The sequence below is a fragment of the Glossina fuscipes genome, unplaced genomic scaffold (genome assembly GCF_014805625.2).
Source record: "Glossina fuscipes isolate IAEA_lab_2018 unplaced genomic scaffold, Yale_Gfus_2 88, whole genome shotgun sequence".
NCBI classification, from domain to species: domain Eukaryota; kingdom Metazoa; phylum Arthropoda; class Insecta; order Diptera; family Glossinidae; genus Glossina; species Glossina fuscipes.
The window spans coordinates 1,781,962-1,806,518 of NW_023998442.1; the positions used below are offsets into that span (position 1 = coordinate 1,781,962).

General features: G+C 35.0%; 1 protein-coding gene across 1 annotated transcript in view; it reads right to left on the reverse strand.

Annotated features, from left to right (window-relative positions):
• Window positions 1–588: 588 nt before the first annotated feature.
• The window catches only part of LOC119638410 (ABC transporter G family member 20), a 94,454-nt gene continuing 70,485 nt past the window's right edge, over window positions 589–24,557 (reverse strand). The window contains exons 5-8 of the mRNA XM_038035175.1: window positions 6,168–6,592; window positions 5,888–6,107; window positions 1,514–1,691; window positions 589–1,437 (exon numbers count right to left, since the gene is read on the reverse strand). Coding sequence (XP_037891103.1) covers window positions 683–1,437; window positions 1,514–1,691; window positions 5,888–6,107; window positions 6,168–6,592 — 1,578 coding nt within the window. The 3' untranslated portion in view covers window positions 589–682. The remainder of the gene's footprint in view (window positions 1,438–1,513; window positions 1,692–5,887; window positions 6,108–6,167; window positions 6,593–24,557) is intronic.

The following is a 24,557-nucleotide window of genomic DNA, read 5'->3' on the forward strand; positions in this document are numbered from 1 at the left end:
AAGTAATTGAAACACAATATACAGAGAAATGCTTAAACATAAAAGATTTATACCCTACCGTTGACCTTAAAACCTACAAAACGTGAAGGATAAGAAGAGTAAACAGAAGGAAATTAAGATTGTGAAAGAGTGAAAGCGAAAGAGTCAGATGCAAAGGCAGATGCAGTGAGCGTATGAGCTGACTTTGAACGTTGTTATAGTCGTTATAGGGCATCTCATAAACTATCGCAACTTTTTACTATGCGTTTTTAAACCACTTGACAACAAGAATAACAACATCATCTATACATATATATGTATTTGTATGCAGATATATATATATATATATATATATGCAAGTATGTATATAAAGCTTTAAGTCTAAGTACAACTAAAATAACATAATACAATAGACTGGCAAACGCAGCGAAAAAAAAAAGCAACAAGGACAACATCAAGTCAATAATCGTTTTATGCATTGTTTGCATTACGTTACGCTTTACTCTATCACTACACAACTCAAATATATTTTTTATTCGTAATATAATTGCTTTTTGTTGCTGTTGTTGTTGTTGTTGTTGTTGTCCCTACTGGCTGCTCTTAAAATATAATTTATGACGATTTAAATATTCATTCATTAATAGAAACTAAGAATGAGAATAGCAAAATAAAATTGAAGAAAATGACGTCAGAGATAATTGCTTTAACCCTTTTTGAATTTTAATAGTAAAATCGACAAAAACATAAATACGACAGCCCAAGTGGTTATTGTTATGAAACCATAATAGACTGTCGGTTCGTTTAAGCCCCAGCCACGCTGCAAGATCGACCGTAACGACTCAACCGGTTTAGTTAAAGGCATTATTTTGCTAATAATTCTTAACAAAGGATACATGCCTTCCACAGGCCAAATAATACCGCACAGCATTACATTCGGTAAAAATGAACCCATTGCAACATATGTAGCTGTACGATCCGTATCCACGGCGCAGGATATTACAAAACCATAACTCATGCCGCAAAGCCCACTAAGTATGCACATAGTTAAAACTGACCAAATGCTGCCCATTAGGGTTGTGTTAAAGAAATAAAACACAACCAGCAGAGCGAAAACACATTGACTGAACATAACTGTAAATTGAGTGACAAGTAATGAAAATAAAATTTCAGGCCCGGTTATACCCGCCACTAAACTTCGTTCTAACATTCCCTCGTTGCGTTCGAGCAACATTGCTCCCGTTGTAATGGCAACCGATAAAAAGAATATGATAGTTAGTATAACGCCAGGAGCGACAAAATCGTTAAAGCTCGGTATTATAGCTCCATAGATGGGTTCTTGATATATAACCGGTATACGAGCGATTCCCGGATTAATGTCACAATCACTAAGCTGATGATCTACAAAGCTATAGTAGGTGTCGACTAAATCACGGAAGAGCAGGGTGGCGATTTGTTGATCTAAAATTAGGTAAAAATAATGACTTTTTAATTAGCGCGCCCTGCTTATGTAGGGTATAAAGTTTTCACTTATTACCTGACATATCCAGTCGCAACTTCAACTCGGAAGCATCTAAAGTCCCATCATCAACGTAACGTCCGCTCTCTATGCGGTTAGTTAGAGATTCAGTAAAATTATTAGCGATCGTTAAAGTACCCCAAGCTTTACCCTGCCGCACCAAGTCAGTTGCTTCGACATCTGTATGAGTGAATATCTGAAATTTAAAATCAAATTTTTAATAGATTATTAGTTTGCTCCGCTTACTCCGGTAATTTTCAATGGGCTCCGCAAAGATTTTGTTAAGGCAAAGCTTTCAGAAATTATTCTGCTCCTCTAAAAACAACACCTACACGATCTCCTAACCAGCAATAACAAATTTAAGTTGTAGTTCAATGTGTGCGGCGTTAACTTTTCGTTTGTTACATCGTGAGACTTTAGGTAATCTATGGCGACAAACATTTGCTTAAAAAGGAAATCGTCTGACTTTGAGCTATCAAGCAAGTGTTGCTTACAGCACAAAAACAATTTATTTATATTTTGTAAAAATCAATGCTTTTAAATTCTATTTATTTCTTTTTATTTCGATTTCAACTTCGGTTTGAATATTTTTCTTAAAGAAATGAAAACATAAAAAAAATCCTGCAAATTATTCTCGATAAGAAAAACGTGAAGTTGCATCATATAGCTGACATTCGGCATTAACATTAACATGGAAACCAAAATCGACGATTGATGGAACAGCATTACAATAGGCTTCTTTGACGGGTTTCGGTAACATATTTCGTCAAATGCAACAACAACGCTAATGATTGTGGAAATTCCATTTTGAGCGTTACATGACTGCTATCTATACATACTGAATAACTTAATAATACTAAGTGAAAAAATGTTATTTAATATAGAGAAAGATCAAGATAATCGAATTTAATTGATGTGTGCGTTAATAGTTCGCAGTGCTTTATCATTGCACCTGCAAACATCTAATATTATAAATAAATTTTCTACAACACCTGCATCTGGAGGTAATCTCTTTTTCCCATATTTAATGCAAGATTTTTTTATCATGTTTTTGTAAAAGAAAAAAAAGATGAAAAAAAACCTTCGTTGTGGGACGCCGATATCAATTATTGGACAGAAATTGAAAAATGTTTTTCGAAGATTTTGTTGGAAAAAACATATATAGATTCGGCAAAAAGAAATAATAATAGAAGAAAAAAAAAAAGACGAAGTCGTTCCTCGTTTTGGCCTCACAGGTTCCCCGTCTCGAAAGGGGAGTGCTAGATTAAGATAGGTTAAGAATTAGGATTAGGTGAAGCAAGAGACGCACTACGGGAGATAGGGGAGTTCTAGTCAGAATCAGATATTTCTGATTGGAATGCAGTAACGTTGCCAAAAGGCAACTTTGACGGGAACCGTAAAGGAGCTGGTTTCAAATAGTCCGCATCGTGGTATAAACTGGTCCGGTCGATTAGGGGAGTCAGGATGAGGGGAGAGCCGAAAATAACAGAATTAGTTAAGAGAGAATAATTAGTTACGTTTTAGGCTACGATTTAGTTTGAGTTAAGTTTACGGTGCTGAGTAGAGCGGTTCGAAGAATTTTCAATTTCTCGGGAGTACGCTTTAACCTAGCAAAGCGAATAATAGTATGGACACAAATTGTAAGTGAAATTGAAAACTGAATATGAACTTTACTTTGAAGCCGCTTGAATGGCTATCCCGAGACATGTTTGGTGCAATGAATGGACCAAACTAGGAGTTGTTACAAGTCATGTTTGTTTAAATTTTAAATGCAAGATCTAGCGCTTAAGAGAAATAACATAATATTAATAGATAAGCAAACATTATTTAAAATAAACGATCATTTATTTTGAAGTGCATTTCGATCACGTCACTCTTGCAATTAATAGTTTGTATCTTGGATTTAAAAAAGAAAAAATGATTTTCCTTTAGTCGTAAAACCCTCTTAAAATCATTAAAATATAAAAACATGAAAAGAAAAAAATTCTTGTAAAACAAAGCCTGGAGTTGCTGAGATTAGTCTAGCACAAGGTATGGGCTAAATATATTGTGAGGACCCAAAGTCGTCCAACGTTTTGGCCTCACGGTTTCTCCGTTTCTGGTGGGGGAGAAAGAGTGCTAGTTTAAGTTAGAGAGTAAGTTAGTATAGAAATAGAGCAAGAATACAATAAGAATAGGATAGGAATAGATTAAGAATATAATAAGAATAAGGTTAGGATATAGAATAAGAACAGGTTAAGACTGGGGTAGAGCAGAATAAGTTAGAATAATTTAGAATTGGTCAGGGTTCAGAGCCTTTGAGAGTTAGTCTCACTTTGACGGTCTTTGAGAGTGAGTTTTAGTTTGACGGTCTTTAGAGTCGTTGAGAGTTAGTCTTCGAATAATCATCAAATTTAATAATGAATAATAAAGTTCCCTGTAAATATAAATTTTTCTTGTGTTTTCCTGGGCCGCTGAGCTGCCCTAGCTCCAGAGAATGGGCCGAAAGGTCCTAACAATGTACATTAATTTTCTGACAGGTGTTCACTTTAAGATATTTCTCCCTCTAAGTCATTTCAATTACATTAAAATACACTCTTTGTCATGTTATTATGTTGCGCCATGTTTGCAGTCGTGTTTATCAAAAGTCTCTTTTGCTTTTATACTATGCTTATCGTTAGTGATTCTTAAAAAAAAGTTTAATTTACAACTTAATTAAATGCTTTTTAATTAATTTTTTTTTTTTTTTGTTTTTTTTGTTTCGCTTTTCGTTTACTTATCTCAGCCCTTTTTAATATTCTTTTCACTATCTCGTAATAATTTCTCTATTAATGTTTTGTGTTAACTGCGTTGCTATTAAAGTTTGTTCCTTTAAGTTTTATTGCCTTTCATTGGACACTTCAAAGTCAAGTCATTTTCAGTTTAATTAATGTATATTAATGTCTCGTTTATAGTCAGTTACACGTTTCAGTGACAGAATTTACCATTAAGGATTTCCATTATAATTCCGTGTAACGCATTTCCTGATTCACTTCGCTTGCAATGTCTTTCAATTGCTTATGTCTCAGTGATTCCTGAACAAATTCTCGGTAAATCCATTCATCCATTGCCGTTTCTATCTTTTGCATTTAATATGTTGTTGTTGTTATTGTTGCTGCTATTTTTGTTATTGTTTTTGTATTTTAAGGTGATTTTTGTTCTCATTCTTCCCCAAGTGTTACTGTTACTATTGTTGTTACCGTAATTGTCGAAGATTTAAGCTTAAGTTATTCCAATGTAAACTGTACTAAAGTCCTACAAAAAGGCTTCTAGTACAACTGCATTAAATAGCCATGAAATCCCATAAATCTAAGGATTATTGTTTTCACATTCACCACTGATGAAAGGCGATATACTAGTTTGGGTCTTAAGTTTGTAGAATGCAGAAATACTTATTCAAAATGCATAAGATATTGAAGCGATTTCGTACAATACTCTATTAGGCATTGCAAGGGTAAGGGTCACAGAATTGCTTTTTTCAAGGCCGTAACTCAACATGTACGCGGTGTGGATGATAAAATCATATGCATGGGCTGAACAGTTTTGTTTTCTCGGTTTTGTTTTTTCTTTTGTGACATGAAAATAATCTTTAATTTTCGTTGTTTGTTACTTAATTTTAATTGCGCCCTCCACATGTCCATGGACGCGGTCCCATCTTTATTCCAAACCAAAATCGCCACGGACTTAATAAATCGTCCCATTCGTCCCCATACTCTACCAAAACGGGCGTTTATTTGCGATCTCTTCAACAAAAATACAAATGAAGCGAACAAAGCCGTTCTTCCAAAGCGTTATTTAGATCAGCGCTTCTTACTACGGCCAAGTCAATCCGTTTTTTTAATGGTGATCGATGCAATTTTAAAATGGGTTTTGTATGTACCAGGATTTAAACTATAACTCAAACTCGAGAGAAATATTAAGGCGAACTGTTTGAATCTTAAGAAAAGAATGAAAGCTCCTTCTAAAAGGCGTTGGACTAACACGTAGTCGGGTATATAAGAGTCGCAAGTCAGTGTTTGGGGTTTCAAGCTCAAGTGCGGTTTGAAAGCACTGAATGGAACCTATATTAAAAATGGCTTACAAGTAGACTGGACATACATTTGCTAGGTGGAGGCCACTCCATAGCTTATCTTCGCTCTTCACTTCTGGCTGACCGCCAACCGGTTGCATATGTCCTGAGTGATGGATCATATTAAAAAGAAAAAGAAACCCAACCTATCAACATTCCAACCCACCCGCTTACCATGGTAGACATCATAGGTTTGTCCTAACACGCAATTGTCTAAACTTACTAGATGTAGACCAACATTACAACATAGCAGCGCTTAACACTTTGCGTGTTCATGTTTAGCCTTGATTTATTTGATTACTTACCATCACCATACTTCTGTTTCTGACCAGCATATCTAGATAACGACAACTTAATTGAGTTTGATTGCAGCCGGCAATGCTAGGACAATATTGTTTACTAATCATCTCCTCATTCATTTCATAATTGGCAACAGCCAATTTTAGGCCGGTCGGGTCGTGGCCAATCGCATAGCAAAACAGAAATGTTTGTAGTATCGGTAAACCGACAACAAACAGCATCGATCTAAAAAAAAAAGACAAAAAATATATCTGTAATAATTAATAATAGGTAAGTGTATCTTACCCCTTATTACGCAACATCCAAAGAAAGTTTTTCCATATTATGGCGTGCAAATGATGCGAGGACATAAATTGATTATTACAAAACGATACCGACACGTCTTCTTCGGGCGGGACAGGTAAAGCTGAAACTGCGGCTGTCGGTATAGGATCGGGGATAGCTGAAGTCATTGATATGTTGTCACCAAATTCGCCCGATATCTCGGCATTGTCTTGTTCATCGGACAAATCTAAGGCAGGATTTGAAATAGCCGGTACTGTTACGTTATCGATAACTTCTTTGGCTATAGATGATCTGCGACGCTTGCCCATGTTCTGTAGTACTGCGAGTTTAAGGAAAACTTCCTCTAACGATTCGGCACTGTATTGCTGGCGTAGCAATTGAGGCGATTCTTCAGCGAGCATGCGACCCCCACGCAATAAACCAATCTGTTAAAGACATATTCAACCAAACCATGACTAAGTGTAAACACATACAATATGCACATAAATCACATTGATTAAGCTTGTGTGTAAATCGCGCAAACACATATTCAAAAATGCTGTTAGTCGTTACACACACACGCACAAGTACACACTTACGCATTTACCATAGTACATATAGGTTGACGTTCCAATTTCAAGTAAATGTTAGGCTTACATTGAATTATTGCCAAGTTTTATGAACTTTCGCTGACCTCTCATATTTTTTGCCAGAGATTTTTTTTTTCTTCTTTTATTTGCTTTTTCTTTTGATTTTTGTTTTTTGTTTCCGTTGGTTATTGCATGTGTGTGTTCGAACATTTCAAACCCTCAATAATCAAACTCGAAACTACTCCTTTATACCCTTTCATATTTTACGACACACACACACACACACACACACACACACACACACACACACACAAACACACAAACATACACACAAACACACATTCAACCATACCAACAGTAAGTACTTTTAATCCCCAACATTGCGTTTCGCTTTACTCAAACTTATCTTGCCCTCTAATCAATACCGGACATTTTAACTGGTAGCAGGCGGAAATTGAGTTAATTGATTTATGTTCGAACATGACTAGACACAGCTTTATGTTTTTGCTTCTGCCACCAACACATGGAAATGAACACATTGTGCGCCTGAGTAGGTTAGGGAAACTGAAAAACTTTTCCTTTTGTTTTTGTTTTTTTTTTTTCTCGGTCTCCTTAAGGCTTGTGCCAAAACTTTTCATCAATACGCCTGTCGACGTACTCGATGCGATAAGTAGATATGGTTATGTGTATGTGTATGTATGTATGTGTGTGTGTGTGTGTGTGTGTGTGTGTGCTTATGTATGATAGAATGTCTTTGATTGTGGTTTGTCATGACTTTTGTTTTTATTGAATGTGTATATATATCAAGAAAAGGAAGGAAAAAGGAGACAGAGAGCGAAAGGGAGATTTGGTAAAAATAACGTAAAAAAGTTCACTTTTCTGTTGTTGTCAGCTGTTGCTGCTTACTTTGCTTTTCTTTGTAATAATTATAACAAAATTGTGCCTACGTGTTCCGAATTATGAAGTTTACTTACTATTCTTATTAAAATGTAATTAGTGAACAATTGATAAACTTGCAGAGCCAGCATAAGTGAAAGAAAATAATAATAATAAAAGTATTAATAAAATAATAATAATGACAATTAGATGCTGGACGCGAGAAAACCCCAGAAAGAAAACTTGAGCTTAATTAATTTTCTGCTGGAAGTTACTAAGCCGCACTATTAATACACAGGTTCTAAGCAGTTAAAAAAAAATTAACTTCAACGTTGTTTTCCATCCGTCAAGGAGCGTTAAACTTAAACTCATTTTTCATCATGCTTTGTTCTTGACAACATAATTTTCAATTTATGGGAATTTGATTTAAAGACATATGAAAAGATTATAAAAAGAGAATCAAGTTCGAGAGAGTTAGGTAAGAGCTTGTCCAGTACGGTACATCCCACGTGAACTACAATTGATGAGTGGTTGCAATTCTCATATACATTGAATGCTCGATTGGTAGCGACACGGCACATCGCGATCGGACATAGACCTCTTAAAGTATAACTACTTCCTATCGCTCTTATCCCTTATTCTTTCTCACAGATCAACATGGTGTTCATATACATCTAGAGGGCAACCCAGGCGTGTGTGCTCATATTCAAAAAAGAAAAACAAGTAAGAAAATTATATTCCGTCGCGGAGATTTATGTAGCGTATGCGTTGTACTTTACGAGTAAGAAGCAAAAAACAAGCAAAGTAAAAGAGTTGACACTTTTTGTTATATGCGCTTGTGAACGTGTTGTAGGCGCGCTTTTTGCAATGTCTGGCTCCTTTTAAAATTCTCTTGCAAGTTTGTAGGCGATATCTTCATTATTGAGAATAAGAGAATATTTATTACATATACTACACCCTTGCTGGGGCGGACAGATGCACACATGAATGGAAGGTGCATTCGCAATTTGAAATTGGCCAAGAATTTTATACTTTACAGGGTTATTCAGACAAGAAAAGTGAAAAAAGTGAAGTTAAGTAAGCATAGCTGACTTTTTCCATCGCTCATAGAATAAGCCTTGAAATTGTTGTACAATTATCTGCAACAGTTTATAAGTAATGAGAAAAAAATCAATTTTCTATTACTTTTGAAAAACAGAGGTGTCCTCTGTTTACACAGGATTGTAGGCGCGCTCTTCGATCAATTTGACTAATTTCCGGTAGCAGCCTGGAAGAACTTACAATGTGTTTGCTAAATTTCAAGTCGATAACTTAATTTTTGCGGCCAGGAGGGGCAGACATTGCACAGATGGACGTACGGACATGCTTAAATTGATTCTGAATTTGATGCTGATTAAGAATTTATATATTTTGTGGGATTTCTGAAGCTTTCTTGCGGGTACTGCGAAAACGTATTGACATAGGGAATATACCTCCCATCTCTCGGTGAAATTATACTTTGCTTTCATGTAAAGATGTATTCTACCCTTTCTATGAAAATCTTCACATTGGAGTGTGCATAAAATGGCAGTGGACCAAATTAACTTTCCTTTCAAAAATTTTATTATTCTCCACATATGTTTGCCATTAATAGCTGGAAATTATTATTTATCGCTATGTAAAGACTTAGAAGGGGGTTTAAAAAATGGATCCACCTGGTTCAAATTTGGTCCGTTTATTTCTTGTAGCAAATTAGGCTTATAAAAAGTTTTTTTATTGTAAAGGCATATAAAGGCTCATCACTCATGGCAATCCTTATGAGGGACACGATCGAGAAGATAGACGTACATGGTTCATAAATTGGGTAAGATTAATTTCTTCGTCAAACTATTGTTATGGGCCAATTTTTAACATATAAAAATGAAAAGTGAAAAAATTTCCCCATCTACACAAATTCTCAACGTTTTCGTGCAATTTTGAAAATTGGAATTTTTCTTTTTTTTTTACAATGACTTTTCAAACTAAGGCCATATATGTGGGGTGGTCGGAGAGGTGGCCTTATCTTATGCATTATTAGTAGATTCGTTTGTAAGCGAAAGCATCCCAGTGTACAAAGCTTTATCAACATATTTAAAAAACTACGGCCTGTATATTGAAAACAATCACATGGGCAGGTAGACGGACAGACAAGGTTAGTTGTGACAGAAGATTGACCTAACTTAAGTGCTCTTGGGTGTCAAGTACATCTGAACACACTTAACCTTTCCACAAAGGGTATAGAGGATAAAAACTATGTTCTACGCGTCTCACCCGGTGGAGATCAAAAGACTTGAACTCGGAAAAAAAAACACTTTTGCACTCTATTTAGAATTTTTTCTGAGCCGTGTCTGATGCATGAAAATTATGACTTAGTCATCATCAACTGCATTTAATGAACTATTTATTCCTCAGTGGAAAATAATCAAAATAATTATTGTCGATTTTGTTCAAAAGCCTGCTGGACGGTTACAAGCGTAGAGGAACTTGTCTTGTTTATTTTCTTAATGCCAAAGTTAAAGTAAATATTTGACATAAATCATTTTGTAAATGATTTAAATTGTCTGGTTTTTTTTTACACTAATATTTTTTCTTTTTTACATTAACATTTTTTCATCTCAATCCGTTAGCAAAATAATTTTTGATTATTGAAAGATCTTTTTTGCAATTTATAATTTTGCAATTTTTAATTTTCCTTATTTTCGTAATGTGTTAACTGACATGAAAAAACATGTTATTGATTTACATAACATAAGGGATATACAACATTTCAATTCAAATTCATTTTTTTTTTTTTTTTTTTTGCAATTTCTTCTTTTCCTTTCTTCTTTTATGTACAGAGATGCGTTTGTAAATGTCAATTCACGTTGTGCAATACATATGCATGCACAACCAGTCGATCTTTTATTCGAAATGAAAATGGAATTAAATCTCATTTCTTACGCATCCCTACACTTACATATATATGTATTTAGATATGTAGAGCAAGAACAACTAGATTGAAAGCAATTCAATGCGTTACGACTAGATGAGAAGGAACGAAAAAATTTTGATATATACAAGAATTTATAACAATAACAATAATCGATAAGAGTTAAAGAGAATCTTATAAGCATTAGATGAAGAAGAAGAATGTTATAAACTTGGACAAGGTGATAAAATATTAAATAACAATAAAGTTCTTTGCTTATGTGTAAAAGCGTTCATTTTCATCCTTTCGAGATTTGAACACTTTTATGACTTGTTATGACGGACAAAAGAATATTATTATATTACAACAATGAACTGAATTTATTCATATCATTTGAGTATCAAAATTACGAAGCCATCCTTAAACAATAAGCTTGACCTGCTTCGAAAGGAACAACAATAACAATAACGACAATAATAATGATAAAGTTGCGATTATAAGGTAGGCTTCAAAGTATTGTTAATCTTGTAACACGTTTTTCGCTCATGCCTTCTACCCCTGGAAAATCATTCATTCTCAAATCTTTCAATTGAACGACTTCAGTTCTCTAAGTCGAATAAGGATCCTTTCATACTATCTTTCACTGTTCGTCTTGCCAGATATTAGAGTGCCTTACCAATGAATGTGAAATCCCTCGATCGTCCTTTTAATATGTTTAGAAGAAAATTGGCCGCACTACTAAACTCATAATGCATATTTCTCTTCAAGCAAACAATAAGTCATTTATTGAGACGCCTGTTGTTCGGAGGGAGCAATGTCCGTTGTTAATAGTCGGGACGGTAAGACATTCTAAGTTAGAAGTGCAAACGTTACCCTGTAGACGTTCTGCTTTATGGGGCCGACTTTCTTGAAACTGAAACTGGAATCTCACGGTATAATGACCTTTGATGGTTTACGCCCGTCTTTTCATGGTGGCATTCTTTAATGACGGGTTTATTCTGTTGCAACACACCTTAATATACCGAGGTCTGCCGAGTCTACCAAATAGCGCTGCCATGATTGCGTGCGTGGACAATCCGTACCGCGCCCGTCTCCCTAGCACTCCACCTTCTTTGGTTCAGAGTACCATCCCATGTCCGGCGTTATGACATGCTCTACAAACACACGGTTTCTGATCCTGCAGATGGTTGCACATTCCCATAGAATATAATAGGACATTTGACTCCTTCTTTGGAAGAATTTGCCTGTTCTCATTGCGATACCAACCTGTTAGCTAGACAGTCAGCCATTTCGTTGCCCTCAATAACCAAATGGCCAGACACCCATTCTGCCTGCTGAGTTCGTTCAATGTTTGAAGGCAATCGTCCACTTTAATCGTTCGCCTATTCAATATTATGATATTTGGGATATGCATATGCTGGCGAATTCAATGTTCAGCATCCGTAAGGACTTATCCGTGCTATCCTACGGATTAAGCAGTAAAGGAAAAGTCATCGTTTTTTTTTTCTTACAGAACTAGATCTACTCGAAGCTCCAAGAAACTATGTTGTATACGCATTCGTGCAACAAGTTACGTAGTTGCAAAGAACTGAAAGCCAATACTTGCAACTGAAGGCCACATAGTGTCATTCAGCTGCCGTAAAAACCATATTTTCACAATTCACAAAAGTTTTTAAATAATGTTTCCTTAAAAATTTAATCGATTAAGCTCCTTAACGTTCCGTCTACAATAACTGATATGCTGTGGAACATGCAATTAAATCGTCATTTATCAGTTGCTAAATTAATTTTTCTTGTATCATATAAATATAAATTTAAAATTTTTTAAACTATTATTTAAATCTTTTTTTTCATCATAGTTGTTTTTTCGTTTATATGCAAAAAGAAAAAAGTTTTGTTGAATATTTTCTCATTGACAGCTGATCTGGCATCATCCCATGTGAATATTTTAACGAAAACATAACGGGAAAGTTTTAATGAAACTTCAAGGATATGTAAATTTGACAATACTTTGGGTAAAAACTTATCGAAGTGATAATAAAATTCACTTACACAAACAAACCCATGTAAGTACATACTTATGGTTATAAGTGTGTTTGTACACTTACTTATGTGAATAACAACTTTTTTAAATTGTTTTTTTTTTTTTGTAAATATTGCTTTTGTATCCCCCATCGTACAACTTGTCATTTTATTGAACGTTGCCAATGTCAAAAAAAAAAAACATTTAACCTTTTTGTTTGGCAACAATCATGTTCACTTTTATCGATATAGCATCGAGCATATATGTATTTTTTGACTTTTCATTCTTATATACTTACTATGACTGATTTACTTTAGCGGAAACATAAGGAGAATACGGAAAAGCCACCAAAATGTCAAATGTATGTTGTAACAGCTGTCATAAGGTCAACAATGCATATAAATGTAAATGAGCATGAGATACGTACACATATGCATATACGACGCAATTCACAGTTTAGCGCAGGTGACAGAATATGGTGACGATGGGAAATGTTGAAATTCAAATTAAGTATAAGGGATTAATTGAAAAGCCCTCGGGATAGGATAGTTAAACTCAAATAAAAAAATTTTCACATATTTTCAAGTGAAAATTTTACATATTTTCAAGTGAAAATTTTACGCTTCTATCATTAATAAATTGTTCTTCACTAAATACGAGTCGATCGATTTCAATTGATGTACACAGTCTTTCATCGCAAAATGATATCTTTATATATAAATTAACTCAAACAAAGTTAACTGATCAAGCTGAAAAAGCGAAGTATGAAGCTATAGTGAAAACCGCAACTTTGCGCATTCTCGAGTAGCGCATCACAGAGAGCGTCTGCAATGAATTATCAAGAAACACAAAATGATTTGTAAAGTAGCATAGGCTTTTAGTTTTAGATATCTCTTGGATTCACATTGTTGTTATCTGCGGTTACGCGGACCAAGAAAATTAAAGATATTTTTTTCAATTAATCTCCGTAAAGCCGGATTTCATTATAATTTTTACAAGCCCCACATTTTTTGGATCGGAAAAATGCTTTATGAAAAACAAGTAAGAACACTATAGTCGAATAGGGCAGTCTATAAAATACCCTACACCAGGTTGTGTAACACAATTCTTATTTTTATTATAGAACACAAAAATTATATAAAGGCATGTTTTTCATGTGCGCATTTATGGGGAAGCCCAACTCAAACGCAACTTAATGTAGTAGTTTAAGTCTCATCCTTACATAGGAAAGGATCTCAAAAATAGCCGTAGATGGCCCAAATTTTGTAAAAGTTATTTTTGTATGAAATTACTGTTATAGATCAGTTTTCATTGCTACATATTAAAACTTAGACATTCCTGCTCCAAGGATCATTCTTTGTGAAAATCCTTATTAGGGTACGATTCAAAAAATACACCGAGATGGTCCAAACTAGCTACTGTTAACCTTTTTATGTTAAATTACTACTGATGATTTGATTTTCATCATGTTTCATACATTAAAAATTAGACCTTTTTGCCTTATGAATATCAGTTTTCGTTGTATGAGAGGTGGTTCAAAAATTGATCCCGCCGGTGCAAGGTTTTCATATCAATTTAGAATGCCTAAATACCGCCAATTAGCCATTTTGCCGAGAAATATTTAAGATTAAAATTTTTTTCCATATAATGACTTTTCAGAGTAGGGTGTTATATGGGGAGTGGTCGAAAAAACGGACCAACCTGAACGATTTTCAATAGCGTTCTTCCTTGTATCAAAACACGTTATTGTACCAAGTTTTATCGAAATATTTCCTGTCGACCTGAAGCTTGAACATAAATTTACATGGACAAACAACAGACAAACAGACGGACAGACAAGATTTGATCGATTCAGCTTGCGACTCTGAATCAATCAGTATAATACAAGGTGGGTCTATCTCAACCCCTTCCGCGTGTTACATACGTTCACACTAACTTAATATACCCTTTACCACAAGTGGTGTAACAATGGTTTTTTATTTGGCGGGCAGTTTAAATTGTTTGTGTACATGTAGTAAAAAAATATTCATTTTTTCTTGGTTGAAATTGCGCCTTTCACTGTAAAAAACTTGGCAAAAATTAATAACTCAAAGCGCTATTCATTGCTGATAGTTCCCTTTTGTTTTTTTTTTTCGTGCCACGTAACTTTCATTTCGTAACTATCCATGATATGTTGTTTCTGAGCCATACATTGCACCAACTGTCGGATGGATATAACCGATACAACTAATCTATTCAGAATCCTGATAAAATAATAGTAACTCGCTCTCTCACTCTCTCTTTCTCTCTCTCTTTTCTTATATAAAAGCAAAACGAAAGCTAGTTTTTTACATATGTCAATGAGTGCAGTTAGTGCTATACAGATAATGGTTATCCCTAACAACTATCGTATTGTTAATTTTGCGTAATCCTTTTACAAGACATCAGTCAATAATTTCCAAGACTGCTACAAACATGCCATCTTTAGAGAAAAATTCATATTGTGAGGACCAAAGTCTCACACTTATGTTTAGTTTGTTTTCTTTACATATTTCTTGTTATTATTGTTAGTTTACTTTTATAAAACATTATCTTACTTCTTTTGTGTACTTAAATCTCTTACTGTTAGTAGTAGTAGTTTCATAGACGTAGGTGCTTATTATGTATTATATTACTTCACACATATATATTACTCTATCTCTATCTTTATATATAAATTTGTTTACCCTCTTATTTGTATTATTTTACTTCACACATATGTATTACATTCTCATTTATATATATATATATATATATATATATATCAATTTGTTTACTCTCTTACTCTTTGCAAGTATACTGATATATATTTTAGTAAATTTGCAGAATAATTTTATATCTGCCGGAAGCCAAACGTAGGTGGTGGTTATTACATCCGAAAAGCATATCAGCTGATTCCGAATGTGATTGTCAGTCGGTGGACAACGCCGATCGTGACAGATTGATTTAAAGGAAATGTCAAGAGTATTTTCTCTTTCTCTGTGATTGAAGGCTCCGTGTTGTAATAATCCAAAAGTACGCGCGTAAAGAGTAAACGTGAAGATCCGTTTAAGGGAGGGAGTAATTGAGAACGATAAGACTGTACTGTGGAACTGAGATGTTAGACTGGAAGTCGGCCGGTCTAGCTAAGGGCAGGATAAAGTTTAGGGGAACATCTCCTTATTCTCTCGTATTCTCTACGAAGCTTCACTAATTTGGTGAATGTTAGAGCCGCCTGGGTCATTAGGACCGCATAGGTGTTTAGGATTTATGTAGTTAACATATCTTAGATATCCGTTAGTGAATAGGAGCGATTTTGAACACAATACAGGTCATGGTTCTATTCAATTTTATAAACAAATTACACGAGTTTTGATAATTTATCGGATTAAGACAGAATCGAAGGTTAAGTTATATACCATTTCAAACGAATTTTGAGTGCCTGAACAGCCTGGTGAGCTAACTCCAGCATACACCAACAAGATCAACAAAATCTCACAACAACAGAGGATTTCCCAATCTTTGCAATACTATTTCTAGATGGTGCGAAATCCCGGAAGATGACCTTTCATATTTGGTGTCATTCCTGTCTATTTTTCACGATTTGCAATGGTTTCAGAGAAACTTTTTATATTATTTTTCAAACAATGGAAATATTCAACATTTTTTTTGTTAATTTCACAATGTGTTTTAATGGGAAAAAGTAATACTTAAACTCACTAATGGCGTAAAAAGTATATGACAGCTTTTTCGCCTCAAAAACAACGACTTATTGAAATTTTATTAACTTTAAACAACGTCGGAAGAGCGCTGATGATACTAAATGCAAGCAACGGCAGAGGCCATCAAAAAAAAAAGTTTTGAAAATTCTTCTATAACTGAAAAGTGAAATTTCAAGAGATATGGAGCAAGAGAGACTACCAACAGGCGGTGCAATCAATGATTTGGACGAAGACTCAGATATGAGAAGGCTATTTGTTATATTGGAATGCCGTTCGTCCCAGCCAAAGATAAAAAGAGGTTTCTGACTCAGGGTCGTTCAATATTGCACGATTTGAAGGCCGAGCTGCTGTATCAGTGAAGAATAAAATCCAATTTTGAAATAGAAATCTTTTTCGTACTTAGTCCGGAGAATTGTTGATAATTATATATATCATACATTATATCATTCCAAAGATTAGGTGCGCTTTAAAAAATTGGAGATTCGGAATGTTGTGGTTTCCTGCACTTTGACTCTCTACATTGAGAATCATTTCTGGAAGAAAGATTCTTTTCGGTTCGAGAAAGGACACAAAGCTTAATCAAGTTTGCCCGCACAGTGGTCAGAATAATATTACATAACTTCTTTCCAATATAATGAGCATTTCGAGTATACATTATTAGGAAAAATAGTTATCTAATGAATTTATAGGGAAACATCTCTGATTGGTAAAAAGACTTAGTTTTATAAATGCGAGCTTAACGAGGCTTCAATTTCGATGTTTAGTACAAGGATCTTTTTCTGATTTTGGAGGCAAGTCATACAACTTTTAAACTTTTCATTTCTAGCTTACGATGATCAAGGTCTTAAGCTTGGTTTTGATCCCATACTTTGGTTTAAGTTTGTCAATGCTTATCATAGACTGTTAAGGTTAACCTTTGTTTTAAATTACTTGTGAATGCCCTCTTAAGAGATCATTCAGGAATATTTAAATGTGGACAGGAGTACAAAAAAGAAAAATAGAAAGTAACAATTAAAAACACTACAGTGGGATACGGTTCACCATTTCGATTAACACAACACAGTCATTCCCATAATGACGTCTTAAAATAAGTTGTTATATACATACACATCCGCCTGAGTGACCGAATAGGCAAGAGTCTTAATTAGCAACTCAATGGTCGTGGGTTCAAATCTCAAGTGCGGTAGAGTTCTTTAATAAATCTTAGATGCTAGTGCTTTAAGACTTTAGTCTTAGAATTTAATCTCTGGCTACATTTATAATAATAACAGTAAGTTGTTTTAGGAGGAGTAGTCGGAAAAGTCTTCCAGTCCGAAGCATTTCCGTCATTGCGCTCAACCAGATAAGTGTGCAAAACTTCATCAACAACGTCTCAAAAATTGGAACCTGTAAGTTGAACACGAGAAAATAATATCGACATACTGGCAGACAATCTTGATCAATTTGGGAAGTGATTCTGAATCGATCGGTATTACAAAAGGTAGATCGATGCATACATCCGCACAAATTTAATATACTCTTTTTATCACAAATCGTGTAGAGTATAAAAATAAGCTAAAGACCCAGATACTAAGCCGAGCAGGTGCGGAACTTGCGGTTACTTGCCATGGGGAGTTTAGAGAAGAATTGCTAAGATTGATCCATGCCATTATATGGCTTAATGGAATGAAACTAATGAACTGAACTTTTGTCTACCGCGAAGGTCACAAAATAATGTCGAAGTGTCCTTACGGGTAATCTGCTTATCGAAATACGGCGCAAGGTGGCGGAAAAAAGCTTCATCACCTACGTAAGTTTTGGTAAGCAGTTCAGAAAGAAAAAAACTTTAACAAAACAATTGATAATCGCCACTAGGTCCATTACTTTAAATAATTCATTTAAGATGCTGTTTACGTATTATTGAAATGAAATGTTGCCTTAAGTAAATATATTGGACGGAGAATTAGTTTAACACTGTAAACCGCAATCTAATCGATTTTATATAAATCAGTCACATAGAAATAGTTTGTGAAAGTTTATTCTTTTGCGCGCCGAGATACTCCGGTAGCCGTAGGAAAATTTGTTAACTTATCTAACTATTTACAATTTATATAAATTTCAAAGGTGTTGCCTTAAATATCTGGAATCTACTTCAGTTTTTTGCTCAATTTAAAATGTTTTCTCGTTTTTTACTTTTCATATAAACTTAAATCCATTGAAAGTTTTAAGCAGAATGTGATGTATTTTTATATATTTCTTTTTTATTGAAATATTAATATGAAATGCTTCTGTTTGTGGAAAACTTTATCATATAAAGATGAGCATGAAATTTACATGTACACCTGGCACAGATGTCTTTTTACTGTGATACTATTGCTGCTGCTGCTGCTGCTGCTGCTGCTAGAAAATCTGAATATAATCACATTTATATATATTTACATCCAGACAACTATATTTATATTTTTTACCCATTACCGAATGATTTATGGAGTGTAATCATTTTGTTAAGACGTTTGCAACAACCAGTTAGAAGCTTCAGCGACTCTACAAAGCATATACTACTTTGATCAAAATCGATATCTGAATCGATCTAGATAGGCCCGTTTGATCGCTTGATTGAAAATAAAGACTTGAAATTTGACAAAAACAATAAAAGTTCCTGCAGGAAGATCACTATTGAGAATGTGGCAAATCGAACAAAAGACGCGTCTTCGATGCAAGTTAAACTGAGAAAGGCCCAGTTTGTAACTGTAAACAAAGAAATTTGTTGTTTGCTTGTAACGCCTCACCAACCACTCCACGCAAAGACACAAATTTCGTTCATATATTCTCTAGGTGTTCTAACAGAGACTTACGCCACCCTCGCTCTATACGGCGGGTATTAAAGATTCGTCCATATCCGACTATAATATGCTTACTTGTTAGTTTTCGAGTTTGCGCCTGTATATCCATGCGTATGTGTTTATATAAAAGTAAATATTATTCTTGATTGTATGGAAAATAAAGTTTTGCATAAAAGTTTCGATTTCCTACCGATATCTGTTTCTGATACAAGTTTATTTTGATTTTACAGTACTTTCAACTAAACCGTCACATAGTTCCACTCGACACAGAGGTTCACTTAAGTGATAACATAAAATGAAAAGGTTCTCAACAAAGGCCAAATAGTTTAAAGTTGGAAATATTTCCGAAAATAAAATATGTGTAAAGTATACCGTCTTTGCTCATGTCATTTAGAACAGCTCTCTTTATTAGCCTTCATTTTATTTAAAATTAAAAAACTTTTCTCACATTTCGCGAGCTTGGAAATTTTTGAGCAATGGGTAGTTCTAGGGTACTTTTAGTGTACTATCTATATCCTTCCTGACCGCGTATAGAAAACTTATAACTGCATTAAATTTTAATGCAATTCAAAAGTGCATATGAGGTCGGTGTACGTGCCTTTACTGATCTGATTAGTCCGTGAGACGGGGGGGATATTTTTGACTCGATGACACTCCTCAGACTGTTACAACTAAAAGAATAGCGTGTGCTTACTCTTTAACGAACACAAGGACGTACGGAACGGGCATCTCTTCTGCCCCACATATAGATTTTTCTCGACCTGCATTTAAGACTTTCTAGCAGCTCTTGGGTAAGATGGAGATACGTTTCTGTAGTTTTTGATGAGAATTCAATCACAAGAGAACCAAACTTTTAGTGTCACCATAAAAATGGAAGCACCGTTCGAATAAGCAATAACCCATCTACAGTTAGCTGTGAGGAGAGTAAGACATTCCAAGCATTTCTTGAGCTATATTCGGCTGAAGTCCTTCGTACTGAAATCTCACAACAAACTGTTAGACGCCACGCTCAGTTGACCCACTCAAATGGATCGGCCATGGATACTTAGGTTTATGGTTGATGCTAATGATTTTGTTACTCTACATTATTTTTATCTGGGTTTTCGATAGCGTACGCCACAATTGCTTTTTGGGCGAAATTCGATGTTCCCGAAATTATGGTGTATGCTTTAGTGTGATAATTATTTGAGGAAAGTTTCAAATCTAGATCGACACACCTACTAAGCAAGTTTCAGACTATGTGAATGACCCTTCTAGACTTTTTAACGCTAACTTAAGCAAATAGAAAGATGAACGGTCGATTGTCTTAGCTTGGACAATTTGGTGTGGAAATATACACTAATAAGAAAAAGATACCGGTCGTGAGGTCTCTGCTTTGTGTTGTACAGCTCTACGATAAAATTGTTGAGTTTCTTTCTGAGAAACCGCATGTAAAAGGCACCCCAATTCAAGGAATTTGCATTGCTCGGGAAAATGACAATAAAAATTTCGTTATACGAATATCAACTGTAAAAAGAATTTATAACTTCATTGACTTGGGCTAGCAATGGCGTCGTACTAGGAACTTACAAGTCACCCTTCGAAGCAACTAAGAGTGATGCTGTTATATAAGTAATACTGTATGTAGTTTTTCTTTCTTCTTTGGCTTAAAGTATAGAAGGAGAAAAAAAAAGTATTACATAATATGATACTAGAGTTTAAGGCGTTGAGGCATAAAATTCCAATCATATCGAAAGTCACTTATGATAATCTAAGGATAGAAGGAGAGAGAGAAAAGAAAGGAAAGAAAATTAGTTGGCAAACACACTTGAACTTAAAATGCTCAACTTCGCATTAAGCCTTGAGGGGAGTGAGTGAATGGATAGAGTTACGGTTGCTGTTTATGCGGCTATCACTAGAAGAGTAATTTTAGGAAGAACAAAAAACCTTTCGTGTTATAACTAGTACCTTAGCAGCATACCTGGAAACCATTTAGTTGTTTTGGAATTAAAAAAAAAAAAACAACAACAACAACAACATTTTTATATTTTTTTTTTTATTTGCACAAATTTTCCGTTACACTAGCTTTAGGGTAAAGTTGTTCTTTTATATCGTTCAGTTTTATTTTTCCTCAAATATTTGTTTTATTTATTTTCTCATTTATCCACATGGTTGCTTTATTTGTTTCGGTAAATGACAGCATTTTGATTTGTATATATTTAAACATTTTGTTTTTGTTTTATTTGATTGTTTGTTTTCATTTCTCTAGCATTTGAAACGTGCTTCCCAGCTTTTCTAAACTTTAGCCAAGTGTAGCTATTATTTTGCCAAAAAACCAAAAAAAAAAAAAAAAAATCTAACAACAAAACTGATAGTTAGAAAATGCCTTTAGCATTTTTCCTGTACATATATATCTACAATATAAAAAAAAAAAAATTTGGTGCTTGTGCGTGAAGTGGGCACCGGCACATATTAGAGAATAGAATATAAATCTACAAATTGAGTTCGTCGGCATAAGCAATCTCCACCACTCTTTAAACAGCATCAAACAACAGCAACTGTATTAGTATATACGTGTCGTCCTATTATGCTAGGTGCTGCAGTGCTTCATAGGGTACATAGCACAGAGATGCCACTACTGTTTTCTTAAAACGCCACTTAAGGCGTTAATTGCATACGATTTCATTTTCCTTTAATATCCATCACTAGAGGATTTTAATTTTGTTAGATCACTTGTCCGAACCAATCAATAAATTCTTGACGCAAGGGCTATTCTAAAGTCTAGTGTCCCGTTTGTTCTCACAATTAGATTAAAATATTCCTGAGTATTTTTGAGTTTTTATTAACCAAGTAGTCGTCTGTTATATTATATATTGTATTATATATTATATTATATATTATATATCAAATATTATTTGTTCAGGGTTGCGTGTTACATTATATACAATAAGCTAGATAAACGCCAGTTTTGGAAATGAAAGAATTATCACTTTCAAAGTAAATCAGTTCCCATTAACTGGGAACAGATTTATAGAGGACGAAAATATTGCATTTGCTCTTACTTCTGGATCCAACCACTGTACGGACATAACAAAATTGGACCGCCATCACAGGAAAACTTATAAAGGAACCTGGCCAGGTGTCAGCCCGATTGGAAATTCTTAGACTAAACTAACTGGCCACGATGTTTGATTGTTTGTTGACTGGTCAACAAAGAATCTCGTTATTAATTACCTTCAAATAGAAAAGCAATAGGTTAAGAAGGAAAACTTACGCTATTTTTCACTGTCACTCTTTCGGTAGACTTGTAACTTAATTTAAGGGTCTAATTTTAAGGGAACTTATGTTATGGACATAGGTAGTCCATGGAATTATTAAAATATTACGTGCTTGCATGTATTCTGATCATATTTTCATTTGAAAGAGGCATTTATTGAGAAAAGTTGATACAATATATATTTCAATCAAAATGTATTCCATAATTTTCTACAACGTTTTCCCATTTTTCTGGCAAGATGACGATACCGTGTCGAGAGAATAATGTTGGTTTGGTAGCGACTCAACCGTCGACCTATTTTCGAGCTTCTTCTATATTTCGAAACCGCGTGCCAGCCAAGCCATGCTGCATCGATCTAAACAAGTGATAATTAGAAGGCGCTATGTATGATGATTACGCTGAGTGCCAGAGAACTTCCCATTTGAGCTGCAACAGTGTATCCTCAATAATTTTTCCGGGTTGCTTTGAGTCCGTGAATCGTTGTTTTGGGTCTTTTCTGCAACAATGCTTCGTTTAATTTGTTAACCTCGATAGACATCTGCAGTAACAGTGTTGCTCGCTTTTAGCAGCTCATAGTCCAATACACTTTGCTGATCCCACTACATGCACTACCACTTCGGTGAGGATGTGGATAGCTCCTCTGGGCTAACTCAAGACATTTTTCTTTTAGAATTGTCGTAGTAGATCCACTTTTCACCACCAGTCGCAAAACGCCATAGAGAACGTTTCCTTTCTTGCGTAGCAAGCAACGAATCCGCGCTATTGAAACGGTTCGAAATGGCATTTCCAGTCAATTCGTATGGTAGCCATTTGCCCTGCTTTTGGATCTTCTCCATCGCATGTTAAAGTATAAAATTGATTTCTCAACTGCTAAGCTGTTCTTTGAGAGTTTAACTTGCGTTTTCGTCAAGTAGGTCTTGTAATTCATGGTTTCCGAGCTTTTCTGCTCTTCCAGGCCGTTTTTTGTCTTTGACGTCAAAAGCAGCACTTTTAAGCCGTTGAAACCAAATCCACAATTGGGTCGAAAATGTAATTTTGTGTATTCTATGCTAAACATCTGTATACACTGAATAGCTCAATGGTGCTAAAAGAAAAAGGGTAAAAAAGGTAAAAATCGCTGAATTTACCAGTGGTCTACCATGTTACTTCGCACTACTTTATCATTTTGTTTAATAGATGTTGCTGATCAAAATACAAGCCGGCGCCTATTAAATTGAAAATATATTTGAAGCTTATGATAACTCTCATGTTATCTAGGCGCAGGTAATTCAGAAACAACCTTTCGACCCTTCAAAGTAGTGAAGCATGCGCAGGCTAGTTTTATAAAATTCTTTGCGTTACGAAATATTTCTTTCTTTGCCCTTGAACTCGTGAACCCTATTTCTGCAGTCATTTGAGCATTTCAAATTAAATCTAAGACTTGGGCTTCATATGAATTTAATCATAGGTCAGCAAACACGAAAATTAAAAACGGCTATTATCCGGCCAGGTGTAGCATTTTAACATATTCCGCGATAAAGGTAAAATTCGTATTTTCTTTGATAATCTATCTGGCAACCCTGTTTAGTTATATGTATGCCGACATTAAAAACTTAGCCACTATGGCAATTAGAGTGAATGACAACGACTATGTTTTTAATGAGGCTCTCTCTGAAAACGTTCATGTATTAAGCTTAAGGAGATTTGCAAGCGATGTCTTTGAAAGGCGTGCTAATGTTGCACGTAGGCGCCAGCGTACCAGTTAGTTCTTTTTAAGTGGGTACCCTTCAGTTTTTCAGTCTTTTTGCGATTTGTTTCATATTGGCACATAGGCCACCAGCCCGAGGAATGTCGATCTAATTGGTTTTTAGCCATATCTTACCCGAAGTTGGACGTGGGACTTTCAAAATAATTAACATATCATGGGGTTACCAGAGGCTCTCCTCTGCGTGGAATTCCTGGCCGGCAATTAATAGAATCTGCGTAATCTGTGTCTTCTACCTGAATGCTGGGAACGGTCCTTGAGCGAGTTTCTTGGTGGTTACTCCCAAAGGCTTCGCCCCGTCAGAGGTTGGGGACATGCCAAGATATGTCCTTGATCTGGAACTGCGTGAGAGCCACACTGCTCCCTGTGTGGCGAGAGTGACGCTTTCTCACTCCGTCTGCCATCGGGCATTATAGGTTTGAGCTTCCACGTCAGGAACCTACGCTAACCCCTTG